At 46.5% G+C, this 23,819-nt stretch overlaps 1 protein-coding gene across 1 annotated transcript in view; it reads left to right on the forward strand.

The window, feature by feature from the left end:
• SPTA1 (spectrin alpha, erythrocytic 1) overlaps window positions 1-23,819 on the forward strand; it is a 47,215-nt gene that overhangs the window by 21,322 nt on the left and 2,074 nt on the right. The window contains exons 24-48 of the mRNA XM_049776748.1: window positions 443-534; window positions 1,763-1,907; window positions 4,656-4,837; window positions 5,212-5,311; window positions 5,400-5,597; window positions 6,173-6,316; window positions 6,857-6,960; window positions 7,533-7,695; window positions 7,927-8,058; window positions 8,531-8,668; window positions 8,955-9,059; window positions 9,768-9,976; window positions 11,493-11,613; window positions 12,084-12,205; window positions 13,037-13,169; window positions 13,504-13,602; window positions 15,427-15,586; window positions 16,054-16,130; window positions 17,380-17,589; window positions 18,031-18,327; window positions 19,579-19,691; window positions 20,911-20,928; window positions 21,271-21,322; window positions 21,692-21,879; window positions 22,005-22,058. Of these exons, the coding sequence (XP_049632705.1) occupies window positions 443-534; window positions 1,763-1,907; window positions 4,656-4,837; window positions 5,212-5,311; window positions 5,400-5,597; window positions 6,173-6,316; window positions 6,857-6,960; window positions 7,533-7,695; window positions 7,927-8,058; window positions 8,531-8,668; window positions 8,955-9,059; window positions 9,768-9,976; window positions 11,493-11,613; window positions 12,084-12,205; window positions 13,037-13,169; window positions 13,504-13,602; window positions 15,427-15,586; window positions 16,054-16,130; window positions 17,380-17,589; window positions 18,031-18,327; window positions 19,579-19,691; window positions 20,911-20,928; window positions 21,271-21,322; window positions 21,692-21,879; window positions 22,005-22,058 (3,356 nt within the window). The remainder of the gene's footprint in view (window positions 1-442; window positions 535-1,762; window positions 1,908-4,655; window positions 4,838-5,211; window positions 5,312-5,399; window positions 5,598-6,172; window positions 6,317-6,856; window positions 6,961-7,532; window positions 7,696-7,926; window positions 8,059-8,530; window positions 8,669-8,954; window positions 9,060-9,767; window positions 9,977-11,492; window positions 11,614-12,083; window positions 12,206-13,036; window positions 13,170-13,503; window positions 13,603-15,426; window positions 15,587-16,053; window positions 16,131-17,379; window positions 17,590-18,030; window positions 18,328-19,578; window positions 19,692-20,910; window positions 20,929-21,270; window positions 21,323-21,691; window positions 21,880-22,004; window positions 22,059-23,819) is intronic.

Genomic DNA, 23,819 nt, shown 5'->3' on the forward strand with positions numbered 1-23,819 from the left:
CAGGGGTTACTCCTGGCTATGTGCTCAGAAATAGCTCCTGGCTTGGAAAACTATATGGGACACAGGGGATTGAATCAATGTTTGTCTTGAGTCAGCCATGTGCAAGGCAAATGCCCTACTACTGTGCTATCGTTTTGGCCTCAGAAATCAATGTCTTTTTTCATAACACTGGCCTGTACTCAAGCGAAGAAAGAAAGAGAAAGAAAGAAAGATAGATAGAAAAAAGAAAGAAAAATGAAAGAAAGAGGAAGGAAGAAGGAATGAAAGAAGGAAGGAAAAAGGAATGTAGAAAAGTAGGAAGGAAGGAAGGAAAAATAGAAGGAAGGAAGGATGTGATTTTGATGCCATGAAAACAGTCTGATGAGCCTGTACCTAGCCTTTAGACACAGAGTTTTCTCTGCCCTCCCCAGGACCTTTATCTGACTCTCCTTTACCTCTGCAGGAGCTGAATTCCCGCTGGGGCTCCCTGCAGAGGCTCGCTGAGGAGCAGCGCCAACTGCTGGGTAGTGCCCATGCTGTCGAGATGTTCCACAGGTAAGGATTCTAGCCTAAAAAACAGCATTTCTAGACCCAGTTTAAGAAGTCCTGAGTCTAATCACCTCCTTGAACCCTCACTGTCTGTTGCCTTCTTCCTGACATAGATGACAAAGATAGAAATCAGATATGTTATAGATTTTAAAAAATATTTGAATATATTTCTGAACTAGAAATGCATAGGTAGAGAGCAAGAGACAAATGCTAACCATTGTTCATGGTTATGCTAACTATTGACTCAAAATATTTTTATTTTTGATTTTTAAACTTGTATTTACACTAAGAAACACATCCAGCATAAGTAAACCTGTTAGAAGAAAGCAAAAGGAAAGTTGAAATGAGATGACAAGTCAGACAGTTTAGAAAGTCTCAAGATAAAAAACTGTACAAATAATTGTTTTGTATTATTTTGGCTACACCCGACAGTACTCACGGGTTACTCTTGTTTCTGCATTCAGGAATCACTCCTGGTAAGCTTGGGGGACTATATTGGATGCTGGAGACTGCTGCATCCCTGGGTTGGGCTGGGTTGGCGGCATGCAAGGCAAGTGCCTTACCTACTGTACTATTGCTCTGACTCCTGTACAAATAATAGTTGGCATATATCTGTGCATCTAGAAGGCAGGTTTGGATGTTTACTATCCATCAGAGAGTTATGACCTTGAAAACATATGGCATCTTTAGGCTTCTATATCTCTCATTAAAAATGGGAATGGCAGAGTTGAAGCAATCATAATGGTTAGGGGGCCTCCTTTGTATGTGGGTGACCCTGATTCAATTCTTGGCACTCATTTGGCCCCTGAATACTCCCAGGAGGTGTACCTTAACACTTCTGGATGTAGATCACACACCTCCTAAAAATAATGGGAATGATAATATTAACTATGCCCCAAGAAGTTTAAAGATTGTCTGAACCTGTGGTCTGGTGGAAAAAGGTGATATCTAGTGATAACTATGACTTTTATGATGATGATTATGATGATGATGATGGTAGTATCAGTGTAGGCATGCTGCTAATGAGCCTGATCATGATAGCAGTGATGATGGGATTGATGAAGATGAGAGTAGTATGGTGGTGGGTGTGATGATGAAGATGATGATGATAATCATGATAATGATGATGGGGTTGATGTGATGGTGATGGTGGTATGAATACATGTTAGAAAGCCCAGCTTGCCTGCAAATCAGGCACACAACATTACTCTTGCACTCTTGCTCCCATGGATAGAGAAGCAGATGACACAAAGGAGCAGATAGAGAAGAAGTGTCAGGCCCTGAGTGCAGCTGACCCTGGCTCAGATCTGCTAAGTGTGCAAGCCCTTCAGCGGCAACATGAAGGCTTCGAGAGGGACCTGCTTCCTTTAGGGGAGAAGGTGAGGAACATAGTGCCTGTCTCTTCTGGCACTCGCTTCTGTGTTTTTTCCTATCAGTGACCTCTTCTTTGCTTCTCTATCCCAGCCTCTACATATATATATCTTACTCCACACTTTTTTCTAATAATATCTTTATTTAAGCACCATGGTTACAAACATGTTTGTAGTTGGATTTAAGTCATAAAAAGTACACCTCCTTTCACAACAGTGCAACCTTCCCTCCACCAATCCCCCATCAACCTCCCCGCCACCTCCTGAATGTATTCCAGAGGCATTCTATTTTACTTACTATTATTGTCATGATAGTTGTTAGTGTAGTTATTTCTCTAACTGAGCTTACCATTCTTTGTGGTAAGCTTCATATAGTGGGCTGCTCCTTCTGGTCCTCTTGTCTTTTATTCTTCTTAAATCCCACAGATGAGTGATACTATTCTGTGTCTATTTCTCTCCCTATGACTTTATTTAATTCAGCATAATAGCTTCCATGTCCATCCATGTATAGGAAAATTTTCTGACTTCATTTTTCCTGACAGCTGCATAGGATTCCATTGTGTATATGTACCACAGTTCTTTAGCCACTCATATGTTATTGGGCATCTGTGTTATTTCCAGATTTTGGCTATTGTAAATATGCTGCAATTAACATAGGAACACAGAGGGCATTTTTGTATTGTGTTTTGTGTTCCGAAGGGTATATCCCTAGGAGTGGTATTGCTGGATCATATGGGAGCTCAATTTCCAGTTTTTTTGAGGAATATTCATATTATTTTCCAGAAAGGCAGGACTACATGGCATTCCCACCAGCAGTGAATAAGAGTTCCTTTCTCCCCACATTCCTACCAACACTGATGGTTCTTGTTCGTTGTGATGTGTGCTAATCTCTAGTTTTGATTTGAATCTCCCTGGATGAACTTAATACTTTAAGTTCATATTCTAGAACCTAAGAAACACAGAGGGGAAACTTAACATGGAAACAAACTTCCCCATCCTTGTGCTGACAGAGTGGATTCTGAATGAACACAACTCAGAAGTAGTTGGAAATCACCAGCCCAAGATGGAGAGGGAGTGACCCCATTAGGTGGAAGGTCTGAGTCTGACCCTAGAACACTGCTTACTTAGCAAGGAGGCAAGACCTGAATCTTACTCCCAACAAAAGTGAATTTGGGGGAGAGGGGCCACTAGAGAGGATAAGGGGCTGGCCTTGCACACAACATGACCCAAGTTCTATCCCTAGCACCTCATATGGTTTCCTGAGCACCACAAGAGTGATTCCTGGGCGCAGAATTAGGAATCAGCCCTGATCATCAATGGGAGTGGCCCCCAAACAAACAAAGGTGAACTAGGAACTTTCCTGAAGCTCTGTGGGCTAGACTGGAGCTGTGTTGTATTTGGCATTGTCAAGTAGAGCAAGCAGAAACATGGATGTTTCTTTTCTGGAAAGATTTTCCCATTGAACATGTTCAAATTGAAAATCTTGTATTCTTCATTGTTAATGCTGCTCCCAGCCTGGTCACTTTACTAACTGGCCCACAGCCTCCCACCTTCAAAGAACAAGTGTGATGCTGAATTGCTTCAGGCAGTTCCCTGTGTGCTCAAATATTGCCATTTGTTTGCAGTGGAGCAATAGACCCAATGGCTCACCCTGATGCACCATGTGGCACTGGACTCTGGACTTCTGGGCTATAAGCTAGGGGTGGCTCCAGGCTAATTTTCTCTCTCTCTCATATATATATATACATGATATAATATAGTTATATATAATTACTTTATTTAAACACTGTGCATACAAAATTGTTCATGATTGAGTTTCACTTGTAGAATGCATACCAGCCTTCACATTTCGTGCTACCAATCTCCCCAGTTTCCCTCCCATCTCCCAGCCTGCCTCTGGGATAGGCATTTTACTTCTCTCTCTCTCTCTCTTTCCCTTTTAATTGGGGGGTGCACATCTGACAGTGATCAGGGGTTATTCCTGGCTCTGTGCTTAGAAATTACTCCTGGCAGGCTGAGGGACCATATGGGATGCTGGAGGTTGTACCCAAGTCTGCTGCATTCAAGGCAAATGCCCTACCCACTGTGCTATTGCTCTAGCTCCTTTTTGCTCCTCTTGACACTGTGGTTTTATTTTTATTTATATATATATTTTTTGATTTTTCGGTCACACCTGGCAATGCTCAGGGGTTATTCCTGGCTCTATGCTCAGAAATCGCCCTCTGCAGGCTCGGGGGACCATATGGGATGCCGGGATTTGAACCAGCGACCTTCCGCATGCAAGGCAAACGCCTTACCGCTGTGCTATCTCTCCAGCCCCGACACTGTGGTTTGCACTATTGTGAATGTAGGGCTACTGTGCATGTCACTTTTAGCACCCCTTTCAGCACCCAGTTCTTGTCCAGAGTGATCCATTTCAACTATAATGATCATAATGAATCATTCTTTACCTTAACTGCATTCACCATTCTTTGTGGCAAGCTTCCTACCATGGACTGGTCTTCCTGGTCCTCATATCTATTATCTCTGGATATTATTACCTTTTTTAAAATCTTTCTTATATCTCACATATTAGTGGGATTATTCTATGTCTATCCCTTTCCCTTTCATTCAGTATATTACTCTCCATATCCATTATGTATAAGCAAATTTCATGACTTTCTTTTTCTTAGCAGTGTAATATGTGTAATATACCTTTGTGTATATGTACAAATTCCTTCATTCAGGCTGATTCTTAGAGCTCCCATATCTCCACAGGTGACTGTACTAGGGGAGACAGCAGAGCGGCTCATTGAGTCCCATCCAGATGCCATTGAGGACTTGCAGAGACAGCGGGTAGAACTGAATGAAGCCTGGAGTGACTTGTTGGGACTCACAGAGGATCGAAAGGAGAGCCTGAGTGAGGCCCAGAAGTTCTACCTGTTCCTCAGCAAGGCCAGGTAAGACAGCAGGTGAGGTAGGGCAGTGATGCCCCTCCTTCCCAGGAGCATTTTCTGGGCAAGGGTGGGCATGGATTCCTCTTTGATGGGCTGATGGCTCTCTGGGTCCAGGCCCTCCCTCTGCTAAAGCATGTGTCTTAGTTGCTCACTCTGTAAAGCACAGAATTAAAGGAGGCTGGTGTTGGCAGATGGCATGATCACTCTTGACTTGTAGCTTGTTTTCCATGTACAGAGGTTCTTGTGCATGGAGAACAGATGAGGACCAGGTAACTGAGAGTCAGAGTGTGTGAGTCTGAGGGAGTTTCCTACTAGAGCCAGTCCAGGACAGACAGACCTATCTCTTCCATCACTGCCCAATATGCCTGCTTCTCTAGGGACCTGGAGAACTGGATTAGTGGCATCGGGGGCCTGGTGTCCTCACAGGAGCTGGCTGATGATCTCACGGGCACTGAGATTCTGATAGAGAGGCACCAGGTATGACCATGGAGCCTGCACACACATTTGACAGGTTCCACACATTGACAGCTTCCAGTTCTGCTCACTGTGTGTTCTCTCTGCACAGGACCATCACGCTGACATGGAGGCCGAGGGCCCTTCCTTCCAGGCCTTGGAAGACTTTGGTGCAAAACTTATAGATGATGGGCACCGGGCCAGCCCTGACATTGAGGACAAGCTTCAGGCTGTCCGCACTGGGAGAGATGGTTTGGAGGAAGCTTGGGAAAAACGCAAGAGAATGCTGGATCAGTGTCTGGAGTTGCAGGTATAGCTGCCCCTAGTAGACAGTCTGTGCCTTATGCTGCCTTGTGCTGCTCTGTGCAGGTTTTAAGAGTGCTCTTCCCCTTACCAGGCTCATCTGCTCCTCAATGCTGTCACTGCACTGAGGAGCTTTCTTCCTTGTCTGTCACATAAAACAAGATGGGGTGGTCCTAGGGAAGGAAGGTGCTCCCTGAGTGTTTGATGGAGGGTGTACCTGACTTTTACTATGCCCTCTGTGCAGTGCACTCCTTTTATTAATCAGTAAAGTCAGGATGTGTGATTTTCTCATAGTTCAGTAAAATGATTATTAAATCAGAGAAGATTTGACAATTCTGAGATGAAGGCACAGAAGGAAGAAGTGTGTAACCAGCACCTGAGAACCAGTGGTCACCCCAAGTTTAAGGGTAACCCAGTACAGGAACATCAGCTGCTGATGGAACAGTGTTAATAGTGCTGGGGAATGTCTTGGAGGAATGTTTCTGGGAGCACAGTGAAGGTCCCCGAGGCCAGTCTCATGGGAGGAGCAAATCCTCCCTCTTCTCCATGGAATCTAACTATCATCTTCTCCTGTTCCCACAGTTGTTCCAAGGGAAATGTGACCAGGCTGAGAGCTGGATGGTGGCCAGGGAGAATGCCCTGAGGGCTGATGACAAGGACTCACTGGACAGCCTGGAGGCTCTGATGAAGAAACGTGATGATTTAGACAAGGCCATGGCTGCCCAGGTGAGCCTGCTTGCAGGAAGGTTTCTCCTCACTCTTCAGCTGCCCTGCAGTAGCTCCCATCGGCTTAGCTTCACCACTATTGGCAATGCTGAGACCACATCTTACTTCATACTGCCTTGGAACATGATTGTACACCTCTCCCTCTGCAATGTTCAGGGTCTCTGTTATTTTTTTTTTTGGTTTTTGGGTCACACCCAGCAGTGCTCAGGGGTTACTCCTGACTCTATGCTCAGAAATCACTCCTGGAAGGCACAGGGGACCATATGGGATTGCGGGATTCGAACTGCCGTCCTTCTGCATGAAAGCAAACACCTTACCTGCATGCTATCTCTCTGGCTACAGGGTCACTGTTCTCCAGGCCCTTCTGTGTGGTCAGTCATGAGTTCTGCTTCTTCTATTCTTTTTGGAAGCCAAAGGTCCTCATGATTTGTGTGGGGTTGCTTATCCCCCATCTTCTACTGACTTCACTGAGTCACTGAGTTGGGGGTCATAGCAGGCCATAAGCTCTGGGCTCTGGCTCTTCTCTTTTCCCCTGCCTAGGAGGAGAAGATGGTGGAGCTCCAGAACACTGCTGAGTGGCTCATCTCCAATGACCACTATGCTCAGGATGTGATTGCTGCCCGCTTGCAGCGGCTCCTGGACAGGTCTGACCTCATCAATGCTTTGTGAGGAAGATGAGGTGTACAGGGGTCTGGGGGTAGGAAGGGGACTGAGTACCCTTCTCTGCTGGGTGATCAAGACTCCTAAGTGAAGGGAAATTCTGACCTGGACCCACAGATGAAAGGTGCACCTGGCTTGTGAATGGCCGTCATGTGGGGGAATAGACCCACTATCACAGTGTAGATGAGACTGAGCCTTGCTTGGAAAACACTATTCACAGTGTAGACAGACTAGGCCTTGCTTGACATCCACTATCCACAGTGTAGACAGTACTGGGCTTTACATAAGATCCACTATCCACAGTATAGACAAAACTGGGCTTGTTTGAGAAAAACTGTTCACAGTGTAGATGGTACAGGGCCTTGTTTAAGAAAACTATCCACAGTGTAGATGTGACCAGGCTGTAACTGAGACTTTGCTTGAGAAACACTGTTCACAGAGCTTCTGGACCTTGCCTGAGACCCACTGTCCACAGTGTAGATGGGATAGGGCTGTGCAGCTGTTCAGTCACACAGGTTGGTGTGGGCAGGGGAGTAATAGCATGTCTCTACCCCAGGTGGAGGGCTCTCAAGGTACAGTTGGCTGCTGAACGAACCAAATTGGGGGACTATGCAGATCTGAAACAGTTTTACCGGGATCTTGAAGAGTTGAAAGAGTGGATCAGTGAGAAGCTGCCCACAGCCTGTGATGAGTCCTACAAAGACCCCACCAACATCCAGGCAAGCCCACCTCAGGCCCAGTGCCCTGAGATTCGTGCTGGGGGTGGGAGGTGGGAGTGGGGATGAGGGAGGCAGGTGTTGGGGTACAGGATGGAGGTTGTCTTGTGTTGACTCAGCTGAATGTGTTCCTCTCCCTTCCCTCCCCGAACACCTCTAAATTCTTTACTCGGGTGGGCTAGAAAGGGCTCCTCTATGCTGGTCCAAAGGCTATGCCATGTGTGATCTCTACAGAGAAAGTACCTGAAGCACCAGACCTTTGAGAATGAGGTCCATGGCCGGGCTGAGCAGGTGGAAGGACTCCTAAACTTGGGAAACTCACTGATTGAGCGGAGGGCATGTGATGGCCAGGAGGATACTGTGAAGGTAGGTGCCATGTGTGATGAGGACAGAGGGGACAGTCAGGATTCTATATGATGCTGACCCTGAAGTTGGGATTCTTTGTAAGTAGGGTGCCAGGGCTTGCCTCTACTCAGGGCAGGAGACCCACTCACCCTTCCCCTATATGCATTTAGTCTGGGCTCTGAGCCCATAGCTCATGGCTGTGTCTCCCAGCATAGTTGATTGGGCCCACAGTATTCAGTCAGTCTCTTGCACATCAGGCCATAGAATAAAAGGTGGCAACCCTGGCGCCTCAATATCCTGCCTGTGGTGTTTCGCCTCCACTACCAAGAATCCTCCAAGGCATTTAGGTCTGACTATCTTCTAATACCCCCTACTGTCTCCTTAGATGGGCAATTCTGGTGGATTCATGCATTCACCACTCCCTGCTCTCCTCTCAGGTGACCAAGGACTCTGGACTTGCACTTCCTAGTGAATGTCTTATCTCTTGGGGTAGGGGCAGTTGGAGGAATTGGAGAAAGAATGGGACTACCTTCTGGAAAGAACCATTGACAAAGGGCAAAAACTCAACGAGGCCAGCAGGCAGCAGAGATTCAACACGGGTGTTCGGGATTTTGAATTCTGGCTGTCAGAGGTGAGATCCCTGGGGAAAAACAGGGCTGGATACCATGGTTATATGTCCTGGATGTTTGCACTTGTGTGGGAAGAATGTCACCACCTGGAGTTCCAGCTCATTGGGACCATCATATTACATGGACTCACAGTCCTTGTATGGCAAGGCTGTGAGAAGCTGTATGTGCTGGCGGGAGATGAAGATCCATGTATGCTTCCCTTGGGGAACTTGGGGCCATGGCTTCTGCTGGGCTCGCTGTCCTGCAGAGTGATCACCAGTAGGCCTGACTGCATCTTCCTAACCCCAGGCAGAAACCCTGCTGGCTATGAAGGACCAGGCCAGGGACTTGGCTTCAGCAGGAAACCTGCTCAAGAAGCATCAGCTCCTAGAGACAGAGATGTTGGCCAGACAGGTAAGAGTGTGTGCCATCTGGTTTGGAGGGGTTGTGCCTGGCCTCCTGCTCCTGTCTTAGGAGACTGTTAGAAGCCATTTGTGTCTGCAGCCAGTGACCATTCTCACCATGAAGCAATCAGACCTGTCCATCATTGTCCATTAGACTCTTGAATATAGGAAGCAAATCTAGAAAGTCACTTCTGCTTGTTTCCTGACAAGCCTCTGTGAACTCACTGTGTCCTAGTCATGTGCAAGTGTGCTCTAGGGAATTAGAAAAGTGTTGATCAAGGGCTGTGTGGAAGTTGTATATGCATGCTGGAATTTTGGTGGAGAACGAGGCCATGATTAACATGCATGGTTTCCTTGCAGATGTCCCCTAGGGTGGAAAGTCAGAGGCCCTTCAATTTGGGTCAAGACTGGAGGGTCTTCCCTGGGATATCCCTCAAGTGTGAAGTTAGACGGGGGCAGACACAGGAGAGCTGCAGTAACCATCTGAAAACTTGGCATCCTCAATAATTCTATCAGTAGAGGCCATACTCAGGAAATGTCCTGTCTGAGCACAGAGATCTCCCACCAGCCATGCTTCTTGGGGAGAAGGGAAGAGCAATGGGCCCAGGGAAGAAGGTTAGGGATAGCTGCTGACCATTCTGTCTTCCTGAGCAATGAGGGTGTGATGTCCAGTTCTCTCAGAGCTGCCTTCCTCACTTCCTACACTGGGGCTTTCCAGGATGCACTCAAGGACCTAAATGAGCTGGCTGCTGAGCTGCTTTCCAGTGGGACCTTCAATACTGAGCAGATTGTGGAGAAGAGGGACACAGTAAATCAGCGTCTCCTGAATGTACAAGACCTGGCCTCTGCTCACCATGAGAAGCTGAAGGAGGCCCATGCTCTATTCCAGTTCTTTCAGGATCTGGATGATGAGGAGGCCTGGATAGAGTATGTATAGCTACCAGGCGAGGGGCCAGGAGACATTTCTATGGCAAGGGAAAAGGTTCTGTTGTGCTAGGGTGAACAGGCCTGAAGAACAGGTGTTTTGGGGATTAAGAAAATAAGACAGAAAGGGGGCAGTGTGATAGCACATCTGAGTTTTATCCTGGGCATCCTATATGGTCCCCTGAGCCTGCCAGGAATGATTTCTGAGCGCAGAGCCAGGAGTAACCCCTGAGGAAAAAAAAAAACACCCAAAAAAGAAAGAATAAAAAAGAAAAGAAAAGAAAAAGAAAACAAGACAGAAGAGAGAAAAGCATGGAGTCAGGGTGTTTTTAGCCTCATTGACGGAAAGCCCTGACTTCACCTATGGTATTTATTGTTTAGAAGCAATACCTACAGGAAGAAAGGCAAACATTTAATAGATAGTTGCCTGTCTGTTTATCTAACCTAGCTAAGTCTGGAGTATCTAGTGTAGCTAAAATAGCTAATATCTTCAATTTCTCTTCTGGGAAAGGGAACAGATATAAGAATGAATACAAAAACCCCCAACAATAGGATGTCCCCTAAGTAGGTACCTAAGGGTACAGTGTTCTGGTAATTAGTAATTAATGTACCTAAATTACTTTTTAAGCCCCTCTCCTCAGACTGTCATTTTTCTAGCTAAGCACATTTATTTCCAGGATATCTGTAAATCCAACACTGTTGGGGTCTTGGTCCCGTGTGCCAGGCTTTGTTCCCCTGATTCCTCACCTTGGATATAGCAGAGGAGGTCAGTGTGCCAGGAATGGGAAGTCCTTGAGCTGTACTCAGGGAGCTAAGCTGTGAGCCAAGCATCATGTGAGTCTACACAGTCCCACGGCCCCAGTACCACTACCTCCTACAGTTGTGCGCATCTGCAGAGATGGTCATCCACCTTGTTCCACTCCGAGTGGGTCCCCAGTGTGACCTAGAACTGACCCTCTGCTGTTGTGGATTCTATGCTGGAAAATACCAAGGACATTCTCAGGGAACTATTTCCTATACCCCTATTTGTTTTTCTACAAACACCTGAGGTTCCCACTAGTGACTTGTGATCTGGGTTGGCATCAGCACAGGCATCAAACAGGATGAGTTAGAAACCTTTGAAGTTGCTGCGTCACTTAGTTTCAGTGCTTCACAGAGACACAGACATCACCCTCAAGAGCTGTCTCTGCAATGAGTACCCTATATACAAAAAGACAAGAGGTACAGCACTGTGGAAACCATGACCATGCATATGTATGAGGGGCATTTTCTAGAGAAATGAGATGGCCAGGGGAGCAGGCAAAGGGGTGGTGAGGCATCTCTGTACCTCATCTGGCTTTACCTGTGTCTTGTAAACTTTGAGTTTCACTAAAGCTGTGATCACCATTTATTTCCCTTTGTGGTCCTGTCTCCAGAGCACCAGTGAAGTCTCATTGTCTCCTGCTCCAGCCTTGCAAGGTTGTATGAACCCTCCTCCTATGGAGACTTCTGAGATCTACTTTCTTTTCTTCCTGTCTAGAGAGAAGCTTGTGCGTATGAGCTCCCAGGACTTTGGACGAGATCTTCAGGGTGTCCAGAACTTACTCAAGAAACACCGGCGCCTGGAAGGAGAGTTGGTGGCCCACGAGCCTGCCATCCAGGTAGGACTTTTGGACTTTAGGTGGTTTATCCAGCCATAGGACTTAGGCCTATGAATCCCCAGAATAAGGTAGGACTCACCTACTTGAGACAGGAGAGGCAGAGGAAAGACCAGCCTGAGGGCACAAATAAGGAGATCCCCATTAATCTCAGGTCATGGGAGGGTGGTGCTGTTTCCTGGAGCAGGAGGCCTATGACTGGCAGCTGTGAAGTGGGACATGGAAGAAACATATTGATGCCAAGTGAAATGGCACCAGGGCCACCCTGTGCACTGGATATAGGAGGCAGCAGGATGCTCAAGACCACAGAACATTCTGGAAATGGAGTGAATAACTAAGAACCAGGGTGTTTCTGCCTCATCACTCTAGCCTCCCCTTTTAGGCCTCCTGAGACCTTGAAATAGTGTATACTCAGGAAAGAGAGAGGAAGGGACACTGTCAGAGCCAGTAGTGATAGGGATGGTATTCTCCAGAATGTGTTGGACATGGCTGAAAAGTTGGGGGACAAGGCTGCCATGGGCCGAGAACAGATCCACGAGCGACTGGCTCAGTTCGTGCGTCACTGGGAGGATCTTCAAGAGCTGGCGAAGGTTCGGTGAGTGGGAAACAGATACAAGAATCTTGACTTGGGCTCAGTGAGTGGGGAGTAAATGCAGGAACCTGTCATGGGCTTGGTGAGTGTAGAGGGATACAGGAACCTTGTTGTGTTCAGTGAGTGGGGAGCAGATGCTAGAACCTTGTCATGGATTCAATGAGTGGAAAGTGGATGTGGGAACCTTGTCATGAACTTGGTGAGTCCATATCTATGTCATGGACATAGGAGCAGGCACTAAATCTTTGACTCAGACTCAGTGAACCTTGTCATGGGCTCAGTATCAGTATCTGGTCCCAATTGACCTTCTGTGTCTCTCTTGGTAGCTTATTCAGGCTTCTCTCAATACTCAACCCTGTGCATGACTTGCAATCCCACCTCCTAACTGGGCTTAATGTATGTGTGCAAAGAATCAGGGGTCAATTTCCCTTTACAGTCATGCAGCCTCCCAGACCGTAAAGACAGAGAAGTCTGGGTTGAAGCAATGCATGCCAGAAGGGTGTCTCCCTAGGAAGAGCCACCAACTTTGGGCTATTGAGGAGAACCTTCAATATATAGGGGCTGCCACATACTGCACAGAGCCCCCCACCTTGACAGGTGGCTCCCAAATGGCAGTCTTGGCATGTAGGTCACCATGTACTCTCCCTGTCACAAGACAGATGATGCAGATGAGACCTATTTGGGACCTGGTTGCCTCCTTTGAGGGCCCTGTTGCTGAGGCCCAGGACTGTGGCTGTCCTGGAAGCCTGGGTCTGTTCAAGGCTTCCTGGCCTATCCCCCATCCTTGTTCATTACTAACTCACATGCTTTATTGGGGTTTCCTGCCCTGAGCAGTGGTCAGCGACTGGCTGAGTCCTTGGAGTTCCTTCAGTTCATGGAGACTGCAGAGGAGGAGGAGGCCTGGCTCAGCGAGAAGGAGGCCACGGTGGGCCGTGGTGATTCCGGGGACACATTGGCTGCTACAAAGGTGAGCAGGGTAGTCTCCTTCCTGTGGAACTTTCCTTCCAGGGTCATGGTGGCAGACATGAGTTCCAGCCTGGAACAGATGGCAGCCAGCACATGAAAATTGGTAGTGGGTGAGGCCGGGACAGCCCAACATGCAGGTCTTCTCCCTCCAAGCAGCTCACAGACACCACAGAGCATCAGGCACAGACTTGGGCCCCAAGGATGCTTCATATGTGTTAGCCCTGGGTTTAGATCCCTCTAGCTGGCTAATTCTAGAGATCCATCTTCCAGGGAGATAGAGCTTGGGGGCAGGGTAACCAGCCAGCCAGTGCTCACTCTCATTGGTCTTTGTGCAGAGTTTACTGAAGAAGCACGAAGCCTTGGAGAATGACTTCGCTGTCCATGAGACCCGTGTACAGAGTGTCTGCACCCAAGGAGAGGACATCCTGAGGAAGGTAGGCTCTACCTCTGACTCTGGGTCCTACCCCATGCCAAGGCACTCTCTGTGAGCCCAGACCAGGTGCTGTGCTGTGCTACCACAACCACACACACTGCTTCTGTAAACTTATGAACTCCTTTACTATCCCCAGCAAAGGACAGTTGTTTGAATTTTTCTTATATTTATTTATTCATTTATTTATTTTTGGTTTTTGTGCCACCCGACAGCGCTCAGGGGTTACTCCTGGCTCTGTGCTCAGAAATCGCTCCTGGCCGGCACGGGGGACCATATGGGATGCCAGGATTTGAACCACTGTTGGTCCTGGGTTGGCCACTTGCAAAGCAAATGCCCTACAGCTGTGCTATCTCTCTGGCCCAAATTTTCCTCTTTGTTGGTACCTTTTCTGGAATTTTGGGTGAGACTTCTTTGCTTATCCTGTAGGAACACAGACTTTTAAAGATTTTGTTGCAGACTTTGCCATAAAGTGCTGCCAGAATCAAAAGAAAGATCCTGGGAACCCTTGAGTGAGGATTCCTTGTTAGTAACATGATCAATTATTTCAGTGCTCATTTTCTTGAAGACACATTTGACTCAGTGCTCCCAAGAGATACATAAACAGAGATGATTACTGCCTTTTAGAAGGCCATACTCAGGGGTGCAAGTGTGAGTAAGTCCAAACCAGATAAAGGAGTGATCAGCTGCAGTGTGGGTCGATCCCCAGACACCAGACCTAGAGATATGTTCTGGGGAGACTTTTTTTTTAATTATCTTTATTTAAGCACCATGATTACAAATATATCTGTAGTTGGGTTTTCGTTATAAAAAGGAACACCCCCGGGCCCAGAGAGATAGCACAGTGGCGTTTGCCTTGCAAGCAGCCGATCCAGGACCAAAAGTGGTTGATTCGAATCCCGGTGTCCCATATGGTCCCCCGTGCCTGCCAGGAGCTATTTCTGAGCAGACAGCCAGGAGTAACCCCTGAGCATCGCCGGGTGTGGCCCCAAAAAAAAAAAAAAAAAAAAAAGAATACCCCCTTCACCAGTGCAACATTCCCACCACCAATGCCTCCCCTCCTTCCTCCCTCCATCTCTTGCCTGTATTTGAGACAGACATTCTTTTTTTTGTTTGTTTTTTGGGCCATATCCGATGATGCTCAAGAGTTACTCCTGGCTATGCACTCAGAAATCAATCCTGGCTTGGGGGTCCATATGGGACACTGGGGATCGAACCAGGTCCGTCCTGAATCAGTTGCATAAAAGGCAAATGCCCTACCACTGTGCTTTTTCTCTGGCCCCTCATGATAGGCATTCTATTTCTCTCACTCACTATCAATGTCATTATAGTTGTCAGTGTAGTTATTTCTCTAACTGGACTCACCACTCTTTGTTGTAAGCTTCATATTGTGGGCCATTTCTTCCAGCCCTCATCTCTATGGTCTCTGTGTATTATTACAATACTGTCTTTTATTTTCTTAAAATCCATATATGAGTGAGACTATTCTATATTTCTCCTATTCTGACTTATTTCATTCAGCATAATAGTTTCCATGTCCATCCATGTATAGGAAAATTTTATGATGTCATTTTATTCTGACGGCTGCATAGTATTCCATTGTGTAAATGTAAATGATTTTTTTAGTCACTCATCTGTTGTCGGGCATCTGGGTTGTTTCCAGATTCTGGCTATTGTAAATAGCACTGCAATGAATATAGGTGTGCAGAAGGCATTTTTGTATTGTGTTTTTGTGTTCCTAGGGTAGAGACTGTGTTTCTATGTCACCTGAGTGCATCCTCTCCTTGCTCACACAATGCCTCCTCCTTTGGTCCTTGTGTTCCTGCAGGACAATCAGAATCAGGACAAGATTTCTACTAAGATACAGGCTCTGAAGGCCAAGGCTCCTGCTCTGTCCCAGGCTCTAAGGGCCTGGAAAATGCAACTAGATGACGACTATGCCTTTCAGCACTTCAACTGGAAGGCAGATGTAGTAGAGGCCTGGATTGGTGAGTGTTTGGCTCTGAGGCTTTAGCAATGCTGACTTCTCCCTTAGAAATGTTCCAGGGCTTCCACTTTGGGTGAAAGACAGCCCTTTCACCCTCCATCCCATTCCCTTGGGATGTAATCACACCAACACTCAGGTACATGAGTGCAGATATGTGCATGTCCACATGTGTGAATATATGGTACAGTTGCACACAGACACATGGACTTAGTGTCAGCATTCCTGAGTATTCAATTCTGAAAATTTGTTCATGTGAGAGTCTGAAAGTATGTCTTGGCAGGCACCCTGAGAGATGAGCTGCTCATTTTGAAACTCCAACCTGGCCTGCAGATTCCCAGACCCCAGGTGCCCAGATGCCCAGAGTGAGAGCATCTCCCCCGAGCTGGAGGCTCTGTCAAGCAGCCTATGATATGTCTTTTCCAGAGTAGGGCTGAGGGTTCTTTCTGACAAGCTTTCTTTTTTCTTCAGCTGAGAAGGAGGCCAGTCTGAAGATGGAGGGCAACGGCACAGATCTGACTACCTTCCTCAACCTCCTGGCAAAGCAGGTGAGCTCAATGCATTTGCATGAGTACTGCCCACCCTTGATGAACACACTGAGAGTGGTCTCTGAATCTGGGCCATTGTCTGCAGGGTCCTGGGAGCCTCCTCTCCCTCCTGGGAAGGGTACTTTTTAATTTCTTCCACCATTCCCACACTGCTTACAAGGAAATACCCCTGAGCAGTTTAAATTCAATTCCTGGGGGCTGGAGAGATAGCATGGAGGTAGCGCGTTTGCAGAAGGCCGGTGGTTCAAATCCCAGCATCCCATGTGGTCCCCTGAGCCTGCCAGGAGTGATTTCTGAGCATAGAGCCAGGAGTAACCCCTGAGTGCTGCTGGGTATGACCCAAAAACCAAAAAAAAAAAAAATTCAATTCCTGGTTCTGGCTCTCAGGCCTTGGAACCAATGTTACTCAGTGAACCTTAAGAGTATTTATGCAGCAGAGGATACTCACTTTTCTGCTTCCTGTTCATGATCTTCATGCAATTAGCTTCTAGAGTTAGTCTGTCTGCCTCTGAACAGCCTACACTTCAGAGGATCTCTCCTTTTGGCACATTTTCCCCATGGCTTATTCTCAGGCATGCTTCACCATCCCTTTCAAGGTCCTTTGGTTAAAACTTAGTTGCTTTGGGGCTAGAGTGATAGTACAGTGGTGAGGATGTTTGCCTATCACGTGGCTGACACAGGTTTCATCCCAGCATTCCATTTGGCCCTCCAGGCACCATCAGGAGTAATTTCTGAGTGCAGAGCTGAGCACTGCTGGTTGTGCCCCTAAAACCAATAACAAAAAAAGCAATGCTCTGTATTGGTCTCTCCACCTGTATGTGTGCATATTCAGTCTTACGTTTCCATGATCAGCACCTCTTCCTGATCACATGAGTCTGGACCTCAAAGCATCATATGCTTTGGGAGCCTGGCTAATGCACCCACCTCTGGGCACTCAAGTGGCAGCACCCAACCAGAACTCAGAGGGCAAGCTGAGGCTTGCCAAGAATGTGAGTTGGAAGTTGGATGTGGCTGCAATGATGTTGTCTGTCGTGCTCCAGAATTTCCTATCTAACTTAAACAGAGCTCTAGCTATCTGGTCCTCACTACAGTCCTGCCCAAATGTTGCTCTTGGCTTCTGTTAAGGCAGGTTTACCTTTTCCTCAGCCTTCACGACCACCCTTTCTTGCTCTCCTGTACACAGCGCCCAAGTGTGCCTGACCCTGGTTTTGGACTTCTTATTGCTTGAGTTCTCTGGGGTCTTTCTCAGGACACACTGGATGCCAGCATACAGAGCTTTCAGCAGGAGAGGCTGTCTGAGATAACAGACCTAAAGAATGGACTGGTGTCTGCTCAGCACAATCAGGCCAAAGCCATTGAGGAGCGCCATGCTGCTCTTCTGCAGAGCTGGGAAAAACTGGTGGCAGCCTCAGCTGTCCACAGACAGAAGCTGCTGGACAGGCAATTGCCCTTGCAGAAGGTGAGACAAAAAGAGACAGCCAGTATATCCTGGCCAGACACAGCTCCTGCTTTTTAGGCTGATGGTTTTGAAACACACTGGAGACCCTCTTTGGATCATCAGATAGCTGGGTACCCTGGAGATGGTCTAGTGGGCAAAGGGCATGGATGTTTCTTCTTCAGTGTCTCATTTCACAGCCACATTTTGATTCATTAACATGGTTTGTGGTTTCCCAGATGTAAGGGGGAGTGGATCACACATGTAGAATAAGAAACAGAGGGTATTGAAAGGGATCTCTGGGGATCTTAGAACAACCAGCTCCAGCATTTCTTACCCACAGTGCACATGTCAGTTGTAGGCCCCTACTCTGCCCCATGTCAGCCTGGGAGACACAGCCTCAGGCCTGGTTTGCTCCTGTGGGTGGCATTGTTGAGGCAGAGGGACATCCTGTCTGCTCTGTAGGCTGAGGAACTCTTCATGGAATTTGCACACAAGGCCTCGGCTTTCAACAACTGGTGTGAGAATGCGGAGGAGGACCTTAGTGAGCCTGTGCACTGTATCTCCCTAAATGAGATCCGGAAGCTGCAGAAGGACCATGAGGCTTTCCTGGCCTCCCTGGCAGGGGCCCAGGCTGACTTCAACCACCTACTGGAGCTAGATCAGCAGATTAAGGCCCTGGGGGTGTCTTCTAGTCCTTATACCTGGTTAACCGTGGAGGTGCTGGAGAAGATGTGGAAACACCTCCCCGACATCATCAAGGTAACGAGGCCACATGTGGTCTCATTCTTGCAATTCAACTGGGGGATTTGGAGAAATGAAAGAGGAGCACTTGCCTTCTGCCTGGGACAGCTGTCAGAAAGAGATATAGAGCTCACTCATGTATAGAGGTAGACTTGTGGGTGCTGAGTTGGGATGAGAGAGGTAAACTCAAGCACAATGAGGCATCTCCAGAGAGACATGAAAGTTCATGAGTGTGTTTTTCTGGTTCACAGTTGCACAGCCCCCAGTACACCATTTTTGTTTTAAAAACGCTTTCATAGTGTGGCAGGAGTGATAACACAGCAGGTAGGGCATTTGTTTTGCATATGGTCACCCTGGGTTTAATTCCTGGCATCCCATATGGTCCCCCAAGCCCACCAGTAAAGCAGGAGAAACCCCTGGGCACTGCTGGGTGTGGCCCCCCAAACCCAAACAAGCAAACCTCATAGTGCATCTTCATTATGCCTTAAATATATTAATATTTTCCTACATTGTGTTTTATTCCTAATTTTTCTTTTAACACTGCATTTTACTGAGTTGTTTTTAAGTTGTTTCAGCATGAAGTATTCAAATACTAATCCACCATCAGTATAAACTTCCCTCACCAGTGTCCCCCAATCTCGCATCCACCTGCCTACATGCAGGCATAAACCAATTGACTTTGTATTTCTTGTTACAACACAAAGGTCAATGCAGTTATTAAAGCTTAGGTCAACATAGGCCAGTCTGAAATGATAGTTCTATCTGTCCTTGGTGTTACTAAAGTCAATGTATAGGAATTTACTGGGCTGTGTTTGCTGTTAGTTGAGCTTCTATGTTACTGTTTAGGCTCCTTGAGGTCAGTAGATTACTCTGTGACTTTCCCATCAGATTTCCTTTGATACCACTGGGCTAACATGACTATAAGATATTGAGGTGTCGATGCCCACAATCTAAAACAAATTGGTGGCTTGGAAGTTTGATAAAGTTCTGTCACAGAGCTGGGTCATTTCTGTGGGAGAGTATAGGGGTGATGCTTGACTGCTGTAGTTCATGCAGAAGGAGACTCATATATCCACCCCTATGCTTTCTGAGAAGGCCACAGAGGTATCAACTCAGACTAGACAACCTGGGAATACTCAGTGGCCATTACTTTCTTTTCTCTACAATTTTCTTAATCCTGGACACTAAAGGGAAAAGCTGAACTCAAGGGTTGGTCATTTCACAATGAAGGAGCATTGCCAATGTGCACATGTCTGGTTTGTGTTGTAGGAACGGGAGCAGGAGTTGCAAAAGGAAGAGGCCAGACAGGTGAAAAACTTCGAGATGTGCCAGGAGTTTGAACAGAATGCTAGTGCATTCCTTCAGTGGGTCCTGGAGACCAGGTGGGCCTTGAGAAATCCCCAACATGCTTTCCCTGTGCTAGAGGCCCATTAGCAGAGGGCAGAACATACATGGGGTAGGTATGGGAGAGTCTCTTATTGCACTGGCAGCTATAGAGTCCTGGCTTTGACTAGCTCAACACTAGGAAAGGGCTTCTCTGTGTCCTCTCACTTATCCCTGCCACTGTGATCATGGTCCAAAAGATAGTGCCAGCCCTATCGTTTCAGGCACTTTATTCTGCACCAAGAATTCTACATCTTGGTCTGGGAAAAAAGACTCAAAGTTCTGGAAGCACTTGTTTACCATGATAGAGTCCCAGGTTTCATCCCCAGGACTGTACAGCCTGCTGAGCACAAAGCCAGGAGTAGTTCTGAATACTGCCACGTGTGACCTACAGCAAAACTCAACAAATAAACAAATAAAATTCCACATTTATTTCCTCTGTTACCTCCAGTGCAGACATGAAAAGTTCTGAGCAGCTCTGAATCCTCAGTCTGTGGCTGAGCATCAGTTGAGTGTGGCACAGGCCCCTTAGTGGAGGGAAACTTGCTCCTGAGAAGCATAATACTGGCAAATGGGAGACAGTCCTGGTATGAGCACCCAATAGGAAGGTGTTCAGTTCCTGGATGAGAACCAAGGAAAAACAGAACATAGTCTTGGGGGTGGTGCTTTCATTAATTTCTAAATGTTCTACCTGTGAAATTAAGGTGTTGTAATACCTAGGGAAGTGGATACTTGATACTTGGAAGGTGTAATGTCTGAGAAGAAATGGTCCAAGCTGGTTGATTATCCAGTCAGTGGACAATCTGCAAGAAGTTAAGTTTTGAGGGCCAATGATGGATTTAAACCATCTGTGATAGACCAGTGGACTTACTCACTGAGGAGTGTATGCCACTCGTGAATCCCCAAATCCTGAGGACCAAGGGCAGATAGTCACAGTTCAGGGATTCTGGTCCTCTGAAAGCCTGTGATCAGAACTTTACCCTACCCCTACTCCTACCTCTAGAATTGTATCCTATCCCTAGAATCCCCTAGAGAAGGAAATGTGGGAACATGAAGCTTCACAAGGATGTCATGGGTGCTGGGGTTGGATGGATGCTCACATACCAAGCTCCAAGTACCCTCGAGTTTCCTACCCTCTGAAGAAGCTTGCTCAGCCACCTTGTTAATATGCATCTTCCTTTTTCTCTCCTCGGTTTCCTGCTGGGACACCATGTATAGGGCCTATTTCCTGGACGGGTCAGTATTCTGTTCTCATACTTTTTGTGCTCTCTTAGTTTGGGAAATCAGGTGCAAAAGTGGGCTAAGACCAGATCTAAGCTGTAACTCAGGTCCTGCACAAGGCCAGGTGGGGGTCACCATATGGGGCTGTTTCTTGCCAGGCTGAGGAGATACCTTTCCTGAGCCTGGATATGGCTAAAGGAGGGATGGAGAGAGATCCAGTGCCCAGGGGGTCTGTAGGCAGGTTGCAGCTCTGTTGAGGGTGGGAGTCTGATGACTAGGAGTATTAGTCACCTGTGGGTCTGACTGAAATGTTGGCCTCTGACCTGGACAATCATGTTGTCTTCTATTCTTCACTAGGTCTTTGCTCAAAGAAACAGGAACTCTGGAATCTCAATTGGAAGCCAATAAAGTGAGTAGTGTGTGTTCTGTAGTTGAGGAGATTTCATAGAGAATGAAAGAACACACTTCACATGCTGTGCTCCTACCATACTTTAGGTGTGCTACCTGTTCTGAGTGCATCCCCATCCTGAGAGTCTTTCCATCCTGAAGGCCCTCCCCCCCATCTTGATGTACTATGCATTCTGAGGACATTTATTTCCAAGGATATGAAACCTAAGGGTTCACATGAGCCTTCCCTCAGGCCTATTCTTTGCCTACTTGTTCAGAACCCTGGGAGATACTTGAAAGGCGCTTTTAGGTGACTTCAGTTCCTCAATTGTCTTTCTTCCCTGAATCCCTACTTTGGAGCTGGTTCCCGATCTCATCTGTCTTCTTGCAGAGGAAGCAGAAAGAGATCCAGGCAATGAAGCGTCAGCTGACAAAGATCGAGGACTTGGGGGACAGCCTAGAAGAGGCTTTGGTACTGGACCTCAAGTACAGCACCATTGGCCTGGCCCAGCAGTGGGACCAGTTACATCAGCTGGGGGTGCGGATGCAGCACAACCTTGAACAGCAGATCCAGGCCAAGTAGGAGGGCATGGGGCTAGAGGGATGCAGGTTGTTGGGGGGCTGGGTCTCACTCAGGGGGAGGGGGCGTTGGATCAGATAGCCTCTCTACTGAATGTGGAACTCACAAGTTCTTTCCCTCTCAGGGACACCATTGGTGTGAGTGAGGAGACCCTGAAGGAATTCAGCACAACCTACAAGTGAGTACAGCTTACATAACCAGTTTGCCCTTTCTAGATCTTTCTTCTAGATCTCTGAATTGCAGGATTTCACTCTTAGTTGCTCAGTGGAATCTTAAGCCCGTAAGAAGAAACACTAGCTTTTCATTTATTTTTAGAGGTTATAATTTCCACGTTCTTTACCTGTAGTGGAATTTGTCTTTAACCTTTGCATTTTTGAGCTCCTCAATATGGGTTTTGGTGGACATATTGGGTCCACACCTGTGGGTTTGAACCTTAATGGGGGTGTTTTGTCTTTGTGGGTTTTGCCAGAATGATTCCCTCCTGCCTTGCTGTGAATGGCACAAGGCACACTGTAATTTCACACATAGCCTGGGAAAGCAAAAAAGAAACTTCTTTACTTTTATAAAGTCTTTATTTAAGCACCATAATTACAAGCATGTTCGTAGTTGAGTTTCAGTCATAAACGAACACCCACCATCACCAGTGCAACCTTCCCATCACCAATGCCCTCCACCCACCTCCCCCACCCCTGCCTATATTTGCAACAGGCATTTTACTTCTCGCATTCATTAACATTGCCATTCTAATTGTTAGTGTAGTTATTTCCCTAACAGCTTTGTGGTGAGGTTCATGATGTGAGCCAGTCCTTCAGGCCCTTAACTCTATTGTCTCTGGGCCTTATTACAATAATGTCTTTTAATTTTTCTTAAAACCCATAGATAAATGAGACTATTCTGTGCTTATCTCTCTTTCTTTGACTTATTTCACCCAGTATAATAGATTCCATTACATCTATATATAGGAAAATTTCATGACCTCATTTCTCTTGATGGCTACATAATTGTGTATATGTACCACAGTTTCTTTAGCTATTCCTCTGTTGAAGGGCATCTTGGTTGTTCTCAGAGTCTGGCTATTGTAAATAGTGCTGCAATGAATATAAATGTGAGAAAGGGATTTTTGAATTGCATTTTTTTTGTGTAGGGTAGGGTAGGATGTACCCTAGGAGTGGTATAGCTGGATCATATGGGAGCTCAGTTTCCATTTTTTTGAGGAATCTCCATATTGTTTTCCATAAAGGCTGGACTAGATGGCATTCCCACCAGCAGTGAATGAGAGCTCCTTTCTCTCCACATCCCCTCCAGCACTGATTGTTCTTGTTCTTTGTGATATCTGCCAGTCTCTGTTGTTTGAGATGGTACCTCATTGTTGTTTTGATTTGCATCTCCCTGATGATTAGTTATGTGGAACATTTTTTCATGTGTCTTTTGACCATTTGTATTTCTTCTTTGAGGAAGTGTCTGTTCATGTCTTCTCCCCATATTTGATGAGGTTAGATGTTTTATTCTTGTAAAGTTCTGTCTTTTATTTTATTTTATTCTGTCTGTTTATTCTTGTAAGGTTCTGTCGTTTATTTTTATTTTATTCTGTCTGCTTATTCTTGTAAAGTTCTGTAAAGTGCCTTGTACATTTTGGATATTAGCCCCTTATCTAATGGGTATTGGGTGAATAGTTTCTCCCATTCTGTGGGTGGTTCTTGTGTTGTAGGCATTATTTCCTTTGAGGTGTAGAAGCTTCTCAGCTTAATATATTTCCATATGTTTATCTCTGCTTGTTTGGAGAGTGCTGTTTCCTTCTTGAAGATGCCTTTAGTCTCAATGTCCATAAGGTACATAGAACAACACGTAGGAACTTCTTAATAGCTTTATATCTGGGCACACACTGGGTACAGTTGGTGCAGCAAATCAGCTGCATGAGGCTATGGCTCTTTTTGGCTTT

This window comes from Suncus etruscus, chromosome 7 (genome assembly GCF_024139225.1).
Source record: "Suncus etruscus isolate mSunEtr1 chromosome 7, mSunEtr1.pri.cur, whole genome shotgun sequence".
Lineage (NCBI taxonomy): Eukaryota > Metazoa > Chordata > Mammalia > Eulipotyphla > Soricidae > Suncus > Suncus etruscus.